This window comes from Lepus europaeus, chromosome 8, assembly GCF_033115175.1.
Source record: "Lepus europaeus isolate LE1 chromosome 8, mLepTim1.pri, whole genome shotgun sequence".
Taxonomy (NCBI): Eukaryota; Metazoa; Chordata; class Mammalia; order Lagomorpha; family Leporidae; genus Lepus; species Lepus europaeus.
In genome coordinates, this window is record NC_084834.1 from 103,518,380 (window position 1) to 103,530,527 (window position 12,148).

Below are 12,148 nucleotides of genomic sequence, written 5' to 3' on the forward strand. Positions count from 1 at the left end.
CTTCTCCTACTAGTTTTGAGTTTGGTTTGCTGCAGATTTTCTAGATCCTTGAGATGACTTGAAAGCTCATCTATTTGGTGCCTTTCCAATTTCTTGATGTAGGCACCTATTGATATAAACTTTCCTCTTAACACTGCTTTTGTTGTATCCCATAGGTTTTGGTATGTTGTGCTGTTATCCTCATTTACTTCCAGAAAATTTTTGATTTCTCTTTTAATTTCTTCTATGACCCAGTGTTCATTCAGGAGCATGTTGTTCAATCTCCATGTGTTTGCACGTGCTCTAGGGATTCCCGAGTTGCTAATTTCCAATTTCATTCCTTTGTGGTCTGAGAAGCTGCATGGTATGTTTCTAATTCTTTTGAATTTGCTGAGACTTGCTTTATGGCCTAGTATGTGGTCAATCCTAGAGAAGGTTCCATGTACTGCTGAGAGGTATGTAAATGCTTTATGTGTAGTATGAGAAGTTCTGTAGATATCTGTTAGATCCATTTGGGCTATAGTGTCGTTTAAATCTACTGTCTCCTTATTGACCTTCTGTCCTGTTGATCTGTCTATTTCTGAGAGTGGAGTATTGAAGTCCCCCAGTACTATTGTATTGGGGTCTAAGTCTCCCTTTAAGTCCCTTAACAAGTCTTTTAAATAAGCTGGTGCCGTGTAATTAGGTGCATATACATTGATAATCGTTATATCTTCCTGTTGAATGGATCCCTTAATCATTAAATAGTGCCCCTCTTTGTCTCTCCTAACAGTTTTTGTGGTAAAGTTTATGTTGTCCAATATTAAGATGTCTACGCCCGCTCTTTTTTCATTTCTGTTGGCATGGTATATCTTTTTCCAGCCTTTCACTTTCAGTCTGTATGCATCATTGTTGGAAAGATGAGTTTCTTGTAAGCAGCAAAAAGATGGGTTTTGTTCCTTAACCCAATCAGCCAATCGGTGTCTTTTAACTGGACAGTTCAAGCCATTAACATTCAATGAGACTATAGAGAAGGAGTAACTTTGCCCTGTCATTTGCCAAAGATTTTTTCTAATATATGGTTTGAGACTCCTGTGATCTTTTGCTGTGAGGTTTCTTTCCTTATCTTCTTTCATATTGGTTACTGTGTTTCTGTGTTTCTGTATGTAACACATCTTTAAGCATCTTTTGCAGGGCTGGATGAGTGGCGACAAATTCTTTCAGTTTCTGTTTGCTGTGAAAGGTCTTTATTTCACCTTCATTCACAAATGAGAGCTTTGCAGGATATAATATTCTGGGCTGGCAGTTTTTCTCTCTTAGTCCCTGGCCCTATCTCGCCATTCTCTCCTATCTTGTAGGGTTTCTGATGAGAAGTCAGCTGTGAGTCTAATTGGAGATCCTCTGAGAGTAATCTGGCGTTTCTCTCCTGCACATTTTAGGATCTTTTCTTTGTGTTTCACTGTGGTGAGTTTGATTACGAAGTGTTGTAGTGAGGATCTCTTTTGATCATGTTTATTAGGGGTTCTATGAGCTTCCTGTACTAAGATGTCTCTGTCCTTCTCGAAACCTGGGAAATTTTCTGCTAGTATCTCACTAAAAAGGCCTTCTAATCCTTTCTCCCTCTCCATGCCTTCAGGAACTCCTAGAACCCGAATGTTGGGTTTTTTAATAGTATCCTGTAGATTCCTGACAGTATTTTTTAGATTTCTGATTTCTTCTTCTTTTCTTTGATTTGACTGTTTCCTTTCCTGTGCTCTGTCTTCTAATTCCGATATTCTCTCTTCTGCTTCACCCATTCTGTTTTTAAGGCTCTCTAATGTGTTTGTCATTTGATCTATTGAGTTCTTCATTTCATTGTGGTTTTTTGTCACTATCACAGTTTCATGTTCTATAAGTTGTTTCATTTCATTTTGATTCCTCCTTAATATTTCATTTTCACGAGAGAGATTTTCTATCTTGTCCATTAAGGATTTCTGTAGTTCAAGAATTTGTTTTTGAGAACTTCTTAATGTTCTTATCAATTTTTTGAGATCTGCTTCTTGCATTTCCTCTATCTCTTCATCTTCATAATCTTGGATTGGGGTGTCTTTTTCATTTGGGGGTATCATAGTGTCTTCCTTGCTCTTGTTACCTCGGTTTCTACGTTTGTTGTTTGGCATGTTGGAGATAATTTATGGTTTTTTTTTTTTTTTTGGCTGTGGTGTTTTTTTCTCGTTATACTATGCCTCTAAGTGGGCTGTCTGCTTTGATGGATCCTTAGAGGCTGTGATGGGTGTGGCCAGAGAGCTCCGCTTGATTCTTCAGGTTTAAGGCTGTGCAAAAAGCGACTCACCCAGATTGTTCTCTACCTTGCTCCTTGCTGGATTGCTCTCTCCTTTTTTTTTTTTTTTTGACTCAGTTGGGAAGTAATTCTGCACAGGTGAGTGGAATTGAGTGTAGTTGAAATCTGGCCTCTGTGAGTATTCGTTTGATCTACCCCTGGGACCACACAAAGAGTTTATGCAGCCCTCAATGTGTTCTCAAGTTTCACCAAAGTTCCAAAGTTACTGAGTTTGTGAACTCCTTGGCGGTGCTTTACATATGTAAAATGGCGCCTGCTCTTTGTTTTGCTTGGTGAGTGAATAGAGAGGCCTCTGCTTTTCCCCCCCAATGTCTCGGGTTTCTGATGCCTTTGTCTTACCTTCCGTTCATTCCCATGCTGGCGAGATTCTGCGGCTCGTCTCCCACGATTGGGTTTCCACGCGGTGGGCTCCCTGTAGGTCCTCTGTGTCACATCCACTAGATCCGGAAGCGTTTCCTTTGCAGTTTTTTTCTTGAATCTTTTCCTGAGGCTACAGTAATTCCACTTTTATGAAACTTTATTTTCCCAAACTACGGCACACGTCCTCACTATCCGCCATCTTGGCTCCGCCCTGATGTTATGGAGTTTCTTGATCTCTTTGTAGATTCTGGTTTTTAATCCTTCATCTGTAGCATAGTTTGAAAATATTTTTTCCCATTCTGTCGGTTGCCTCTTCACTCTCCTGACTGTTTCTTTTGAAGTACAGAAACTTCTCAATGTGATGCAATCCCAAATGTTAATTTTGGCTTTGACTGCCTGTGCTTCCAGTGTCCCTTCCAAGAAGTCTTTGCCTGTACCTATATCTTGCAGGGTTTCTCCAATGCTCTCTAATAATTTGATGGTGTCGGGTCATAGATTTAAGTCTTTAATCCATGTTGAGTGAATTTTTGTGTAAGGTGAAAGGTAGGGGTCTTGCTTCATGCTTCTGCATGTGGAAATCCAATTTTCCCAGCACCATTTATTGAATAGACTGTCCTTACTCCAAGGATTGGTTTTAGATCCTTGATCAAATATAAGTTGGCTGTAGATGTTTGGATTGATTTCTGGTGTTTCTATTCTGTTCCATTGGTCTATCCATCTGTTTCTGTACCAGTACCATGCTGTTTTGATAACAACTGCCCTGTAGTATGTCCTGAAATCTGGTATTGTGATGCCTCTGGCTTTGTTTTTGTTGTACAAGATTGCTTAGCTATTTGAGGTCTCCTGTGTCTCCATATGAATTTCTGCTTCTTTTTTCTAGAACTAAGAAGAATGCCTTTGGTATTCTGATTGGTATCGCATTGAATGTATAAATTGCTCTTGGGAGAATAGACATTTTGATGATATTGATTCTTCCAATCCCTGATAATGGAAGGTTTTTCTATTTTTTGGTATCCTATTTCTTTCTTTAAGATTTTGTAATTCTCATTGTAGAGATCTTTAACGTCCTTGGTTAAGTTTATTCCAAGGTATTTGATTGTTTTTGTGGCTATTGTGAATGGGATTGATCTTAGAAGTTCTTTCTCAGCCATGGTATTGCCTGTGTATACAAAGGCTGTTGATTTTTTAAGAAAGGTGAAAGGACAATGTCTTCAATAAATAGCTCTGGGAATACTGACTGCCCATATGCAGAAAATGAAACTAGAAACATATCTCTTACCATATACAAAAAAAAAAAAAGCTCAAAATAGAGCAAAGATATAGGTGAATACTTGAAAGTATAAAACTACTAGAGGAACACACAGGAGAAACACTGCATGATACTAGTACAGGTAATAAATTTTTTTGGATAACAGCCAAAAAGCACAGGCAAAAATGGATAAATAAGATTATATCAAATTGAGAAACTTCTGTACAGCAAACAAATCTATCAACAGAGTGAAGAGATGATACTGAGTTGAGAAAATCTTTATAAATGGACAAGAAACTAATAAACAAAAACATACATGGAAGTTAGACAAATCCTATTTAAAATGGGCAAATGAACTAGATGTTTCACAAGAGTATATACAAATGGCCAAGTACCTGAAAAAAATGTTCAATATCACTAGTTATCAGGGGAAGTAAATCAAAACCAGAATGTGATATCACCTCATCCTACATAGAATAGTTATCAAAAACACAAAAAGTCACAAACACTGGTGAGGATGCAGTGAAATAGGACTTCCTATACACTGTTGGTTAGCACATAATTTAGCATAATCACTATAAAAAACAGTATGGAGTTTCCTGAAAAAACTAACAAGGGAACTACTGTATGATATAGATATCCCAATGCTATGTATATATCCAAAGTAAGTGAAACAAGATATCAAAGAGATACTTATCCACCATGTTTATTACAGCAACATTCACAATAGTTCAGATATTTAATAAACTGTTGTTCATTGATAGATGTATGGATAAAGAAAATGTGATATATCTACATGATGGAATATTGTCATAAAAATAATGAAATTCTGTCACAGCAACATGAATGGAATTGGAGGACATTAGGTTAAGTGAAATAAAGCATGCATGGTCTCAATAATATGTAGGTGCTAAAAAAGTTTATTTCACAGAAGTTGAGAACATAATAGGGGTTACCAAAGGTTGGGAAGGATATTGGTTGGAGGATGCATAGAAAGAAATTGATTACTAGGTATAAAAATATACTTACATAAGAGAAATGTTATAAGCTCTGGTGTTTTTATATAGCATAGTAAGTGAATATAGTTAACTGGATGTTTAGATTGTTTCCACTTAATTTTTTTATAAGTTTATTTAGAGAAAAGAGAAGGAGGGAGACAGGGTTAGAGAGAGTGGGAAGGAGAGTGAGGGAGAGTGAGGGGAAGGGAGGGGAAGGGAGGGGGAGGGAGGGGAAGGGAAAGAGAGGGAAAGAGAAAGAACAAGCACTCCCTAAATGTCTACAGCAGCAGGGGCTGTGCTGAGGTGGAATCAGGAGCTAGGAACTCAGTGTAGGTCTCTATGTGGGTTGCAGGAACCCAAGTGGTTGAAGCATTACCACTGCCTCTAATGATCTGCATTAGAAAGAAGGTGGGGTCAGGAGCAGTGGCAGGCATCAAACCTATATATTCCAATATGGATGTGGAAATCACAAACAGCATCTATTCTCTTCTCTTTTCCTCCCCTCTCCTCCCTTCTTCCCCTCGCTCCTCTTCTTCTCTCCCCTCCTCTCCTCTCTTCTCTCCTTTCTTTCAAAGACAAAGTTACAGAGAGAGAAGGAGAGACAGAAAGAGAGAGAGAGAGATTTTCTATTTACTGGTTCACACTCCAAATGCCTGCAATAGCCAGGGCTGGGCCAGACTGAAGCCAGGAGCCTGGAGCTCCACCCAGGTTTCCCATGTGTGTGACAGAGGTCCACACACTTGTGATGCTTTCCCAGCCACGTTAGCAGGGAGCTGGATCAGAAGTAGAACAGTCGTACTTGAACTAGTGCTCATATAGGATGCCAGCATCACAGTGCTAACTCCACAACCAGCATTGTAACTGTAAGGTCAAACACCCAGCCCTGTTCCCACTTTTTACTACTAAAAATAAATCTGTGAGGCCAGTGTAGTGGCTCAGTGGGTTAAAGCCGCAGCCTGCAGCACCAGCATCCCACATGGGTGCCGGTCCGAGTCCCAGTTACTCCATTTCCAATCCAGCTCCCTGATAATGTGTCTGGGAAAGCAGCAGAAGACAACCCAAATGCTTGGGCCTCTGCACCCATGTGGGAGATCTGGAAGAAGACCTGGAAGAAGCTCCTAGCTCTGGCTTTGGCCTCGCCCAGCCCTGGCTGTTGCAGTCATTTGGAGAGTGAACCAGCAGATGGAAGATCTCTCTGTCTGTCCTCTCTTTCTATAACTCTGCCTTTCAAATAAATAAATAAGTCTTTGAAAAATAAACTTGTGATGGATATCCTTGATATTATCTTTGTAACATCATTATATTCTCTCTGGGATAAATTCCTAAATGTAGTAATTTGGGAACTAACATAAGGTCTGTCCATAAATTTTTAAACAAATTTTAAAAATCTACTCATTGGAATCTGAATAAATTTATTTAAATTTATTATCAAATCCATGGCCACAGTAAACTCACACCATTTCTGAGTTCTTTTCAATCTGATAAATTTATCATAAAGTAGATGAGGGTGAAACACTTTCAAATGTTTATTCAAAAGAAGTTTAGGATTTATATCTTAGTCACCTAAAAGAACTCATGTCGTTCATTGTATGAACATAGAAATTCTGACTCATTGTGACATGGTATGCTACATTATTTTTAGGAAAACCCCTGGCCAACTCCCCGGGAAGGTTATTTATTGTAATGTGTTCTTTTTTGTATGTACATATGTATGTGATATGTGTGTATATAACTTTCTTATCTTTAGAATGAATATAAGTATGAATTATGAAACACACATAATAGAAGTTCAAAGGAAACATTATTGCAATGCACTTGCCTTTACAATGTAATATCTGATCATTAATATTAGTTGTTATCTTGATTTATAGGGCACATATCAGAATACTAAGGTTTACCTGAAAACTGCACACTCAGAGAACTATGATTTATTGGAACTTGTTCCAACCACAGATGCAAAGGTCACACTTGTGCATAGCAGTCAGTAATTTTTGGGTTTTGTAACAAGGACAAGTGTTTAAATATGCAATTCTTAATTAACCAAGCCAGAAATCTATTTGGAGGAAATGCACTAGGGTAGAAGATGAAGGGTCGGAGCTAGAAAATATTTTCTGACTGCATAGATGGGTAAAAAGAAATTGCTTTTGTAGAAAGTGGCCAGAGGAGGCACAGCAGGCACCTGCCACAATGATTCCTCCACTCTGCTCTCTTTCAGAACCATGGCCACACCTCAAGCAGGTGGCCAGATGCACATCTGGATTCTCCACAGCATATTTCAAACACTACAGATTATTATGAAAGCATTAATGTGTGACAACGTGGTCCCGACTTTTAAAAAAATTTCTAATTTCCCTGGCTCAATTCCATGTGTAGATAGATGCTACTGCAAAGTCATAAGCAATAATGACTTATTATAGATCCAATGCAACCATTTCACTTCCTGCCTGTTAGCACATGTCTGGAAGAGACATTCAGCAATACCACATGCACTGAAAATACCACAGGAATGATGACTTCACTGCAGAAGGGCTCACATTCCTACCCACACTAGAAAGTAAAGCAATAGTATTTTCTAGTTCTTTCACTGAATAGTCATCATTCCCAGTTGTTTCTCTGCCTCCTCTCTACTTACCTTTGAACCCTGCAGGTGTAAGCTCTGAGTCAATGATGCTGATGCAATGCCATATTAAGCCTTCATGAAGGAGAACAGTCCAAACAAGGCATTAAAGGGGACTTAAGGCTTCATGGGTCCTGAAGAGATCACCTGCCTCTATGAGGACCCCCCTCACCTAGGAAAAAAGCTTAAATCAAGATGAGAAACTGACATTGAGAGATGGGATTTGTTCATTCAGCAACGGGCAAACAAGGCTTTTCATTAAGTACAATAAAGATAACCATAAAGACACACTGATAGCCATGGGAGGTCACAGCATGGTGAGAGTCACTTCACTGCTGCCCATTGTGACTCTTAGTGCTCCCTACATATCACATTGCTCCCTTAGGTCCTTTGTATTTTCATCCTCCTTCTTTTATTATTTTGTTACATTTCAAAATTCCTAATATCATCCTTGAGGGAAGACTTTTTTTGCTTCAAATAATGGCATCCCTGTCACTCTATATTAGCATGATATATTTAAATTTACATAACATTAAAGCATAGTTTATGCCTTACATGGACATTACTAATCAGCTATTTTACAATTATAAACCAAAACTTTTTTTAAACTTTTATTTAATAAATATAAATTTCCAAAGTACAACTTTTGGATTATAGCGGCTTTTTCTTCCCTTAACCTCCCTCCCAGCCACAACCATCCCATCTCCCACTCCCTCTTTCATCCCATTCACATCAAGATTCATTTTCAATATAAACCAAAACTTAATATAGCCTCATGCGAAGTAAAGTCTATTAAAACATTAATAAACCTAGGAAAACACAGATCCACTGAAAGTATGGTAGGAAAAATTTGCTAATCTTCAGTGTAGTCTAGTTACTTGTTGAAGTGAAAGACAATGTTCAAAGAAAATATCCAAAATGGGCATAAAAACCTAAAAGCAGATTTTCAATGACTCACTGGTATACCAGGAAAACTACAATTGCTTCAGGCACCATTGTTAGATATGGATTTGAAACAGAATATATACTATTTTTAATACTGAGATAATCATTTACTAAGAGGAAGACAGAGTCTGGAACCCAAACAAGCATACAGACTGTGGCATGCCACTAACTGCCTTGACCAGAGGGAGCCTTAGGAAAGCTGAGTGGAGAGCACAGGTGTAGAAGAATAAACAGACATGGTGCAACCACAGGATGTAGACTGGATAACCAGGAAAAACTGCAGAGCACATTGATAGCAAGTAGAGCTTTTTGGGGCTGGCGCTGTGGCGTAGTAGGTAAAGCCTCCACCTGTAGTGCCAGCATCCCATATGGGCTCCGGTTCAAGTCCTGGTTGCTCCACTTCCCATCCAGCTCTCTGCTATGGCCTGGGAAAGCAGTGGAAGATGGCCCAAGTCCTTGGGCCCCTGCACCCCTGTGAGAGAACTGGAGGAAGTTCCTGGCTCCTGGCTTCGGATCAGTGCAGCTCCAGTCATTGTGGCCATCTGGGGAGTGTGAACCAGCGGATGGAAGACTTCTTTTTTTCTCTCTAGTCTAGAATGCTAACTAACCATTACACTCTGGAACCTAAAGCTAGTGTTCTTTTATTCACTGCATTAAACTGATTCATTTTTGGTGGTTTTCAACAATTCATTTTATTTTGTATAGATTACTACAAACAACTTACACATATTTAATAACTGTTATGCACTAAACATTATGCCAGCGACCACAAGATGAATATGACATTTTTTTTTGACTCACAATTTTATAGTCTTCCAGATAACAGAGACAGTCTTCTACAAAGTAAATCTCCTTCATTTTTTTACTAATGTTTTTATCTATTTATATAAAGAGGAGAAATTTCATGTATAGCATGAGTAAGTTAATAGATGTGTGAAGAAAAATAAGGCAACCCAACCTCTGGAATCAGTCAAGCTGTAGAAGATTGATAGAACAATTTCTTCCTGCTTTAGAAAGCACTGAAATACCTAAATAATGGGAAATACCTGGTTATAAAGCCAGGCTCTCTGCGATGGGAAAATAATACTGGGAAGATACAATAGGCTGTGAGAATTAAGGCTGGGTAAAGCAGGTCAACTGGACAAACCTGCCAAGACATATAAAGGATCAACAGAGCTCAGATAAATGCATTACACAGTCACAAAAAACCCACCTTGCAGACTGAAAATGTAAGCATAAGCAGAAAACTTAGGCAATTAGAACATTTGTTAATGAAGCTTAAGCTTATGCATGTAAAAGATTCAACATTTATAAGTTAAGTCACTCATCCTATTTTTAGGACACATTTTCTCTTTTACCATATGGTATTTTGGTTTATCAGACATTTTCTCATATCACTCAAACATACTTTCAAAGATGATAAAGGTTTTGATTATAAGGAAACAGGCATGAAAAAAAAACAAAGCTTCAGAAAAAAATATTATGTTTGCTGAAGCAAGAATAGGCCATTGGCACTGAATATACAGAGGCAATATTATAGAACCTCTTCAATCAACTAACAACCTAACATAATTCTAACATAATTGAATATTAGAATAAGATCGTTCAATCCATGAAATACAGACTAAAACTAAACAGTTTTATCCATGTCTCTGTGATCTCTACCACTGATGGAAATGACTTCTCAACTTTCACTCCAGATTATAGCTCTTTCCCGAACCCCAAATTCACATCTCTCAACACTCCACCAGACTTCTTCATCTAAATATACCACAAACGTCTCAAACCCAGGAAGTTAAAATTGAACTCATCTCCCACCACACAGCTTCACCTCTCCCAAACCTTGCTTACATTCCACCTGCCCTTGCTCACTAGCCATAACACAATACACTCAGTCTCCAAAGTCCTAAGTCTTTGTATTCTAATTCCCATTCTACCTTCTCACTTTTTTTGCCTTTTTAAGTTTATTCTAAAATATTTGAATACAGAAAAGTACAAATAAGAGCTCATTGAGCACAAATAGATTTAACAATGCATCACATTTGCCCTATTTACTTCATATCTAAATGTTACACTATATATATATAATACATACATACTATTTTTCTTGACAGAAAAGTGGATATATTAATATCATGGACTTTGGATTCATGAAAATGATCCCAATAAAATGAGGAAAGAAGGGGATACTTTTATGTAGGAGGTATATTTCAGTGAAGACATTTATAAATATTTAGATATAAAATAATATGACATTTTTATACTATGAGAAAATGTGGTATTTGTCTTTGTCTGGCTTGTTTCACTCAGCTTATTATTTCCAGTTCCAGCCATTTTATTGCAAATATTAGGATTTCTTTTTTTTTATGGCTGAGTAATATTATGTTGTGTTTATACAACACATTTTCTTTCTCCAGTCATCCACTGATGGACATCTAGGTTGGTTCCATATCTTTGCTATTGTGAATTAAACTGCAATAAACATGGGAGTTCAGGTATCTCTTTCATAAACTTACTTCATTATCTTTGGAAATATTCTCATTAGTTGGGTAGCTAGTTAATACAGCAGATCTATTTTTAAGTTTTTAAAGAATCTCTATGCTATTTTCCATAGCAATTGTATTCATTTGCATTCTCATCAACAGTGTACTAGGGTTCCCTTTTCCATACATCCCAAAATATATTGTTTTTATAATAAAATTATAATAAAATAGAATCTGCTATTTTCTGACTGATAACAGCCATTCTAATGAGATGGGATGAGATTTCACCTTATTTTTATTTTCATTTGCAATTCCCTACTGGGCATTTTTTCATATATTTGATGGCCATTTGTATTTCTTCTTTTGGATCCCTTGACCATTTTCAACTAGATTATTTGTTTTGTAGTTGTTGAATCCCTTGAGCTTCTTATAAATTCTGATACTAATACTTTATCAGGTGCATAATTTGCAAATATTTTCTCCCATTCTCCTAATTGTCTTTTCATTCTGCTAATTGTTTTTCTTGGCTATGCAGAAGTTTGTTAGTTTGGTGCTTGATTATAAATTTGTGTTTATATTCACTGAAAACAAATGCCCTTTTAGGCATAGAGTCCCAACAAAATAGCAGTCTAAAAGGAATGGAAACTATAATCATTTAGTTGGTATCATGTGCACAATTAAATGTTACAAAAGCTTGTAATGCTTATATTACTATCTCTATTTTACACTGAGTTGAAAACTTGGTCCATAGAGGCACATGTCATTTTTAAAATTAAGCATGTACCAATGCCATCTTTCTAGTCAAAGTGATAAGTTTAAGTTCATAATAGATCATAATGATAGGATTAAGTGTCAAAGGGATCACATAAACAAGACTAGTGTCTGCTAATAATAACTGATAGAATTAAAAAGGAGAGAAGGATCCAACATGGGAAGCAGGATACATAGCAGACTCATAGAATGGCAGATGTCCTAATCAGCAGTTTGGCCTCAGAATCAGCCCTTAAGGCATTCAGATCTGGCTAAAAAGCCCATGAGAGTTTCTCAGGCATGGAAAGCCAGGACACTGTGGAAAAAAAAATGACCTAAATGAAACATCTTTGTGAGATCCCAGTGGAAAGAACAGGCCATCAAAGAAGGAGGTACCTTTCTCTGAAGGGAAGAGAGAACGTCCACTTTGATTATGGCCTTGTCTAA

The 12,148-nt window shown here is 37.5% G+C and overlaps 1 protein-coding gene across 10 annotated transcripts in view; it reads right to left on the minus strand.

Annotated features, from left to right (window-relative positions):
- The window catches only part of MTHFD2L (methylenetetrahydrofolate dehydrogenase (NADP+ dependent) 2 like), a 158,318-nt gene that overhangs the window by 80,606 nt on the left and 65,564 nt on the right, over window positions 1-12,148 (minus strand). The window contains exon 7 of one of the 10 annotated variants that reach the window (XM_062198683.1): window positions 6,741-7,695. The exons of the other annotated variants lie outside the window; for them this stretch is intronic. Coding sequence (XP_062054667.1) covers window positions 7,667-7,695 — 29 coding nt within the window. The 3' untranslated portion in view covers window positions 6,741-7,666. Of the gene's footprint in view, window positions 1-6,740; window positions 7,696-12,148 lie in introns of those variants that run through there. 10 annotated transcript variants of the gene reach the window in all.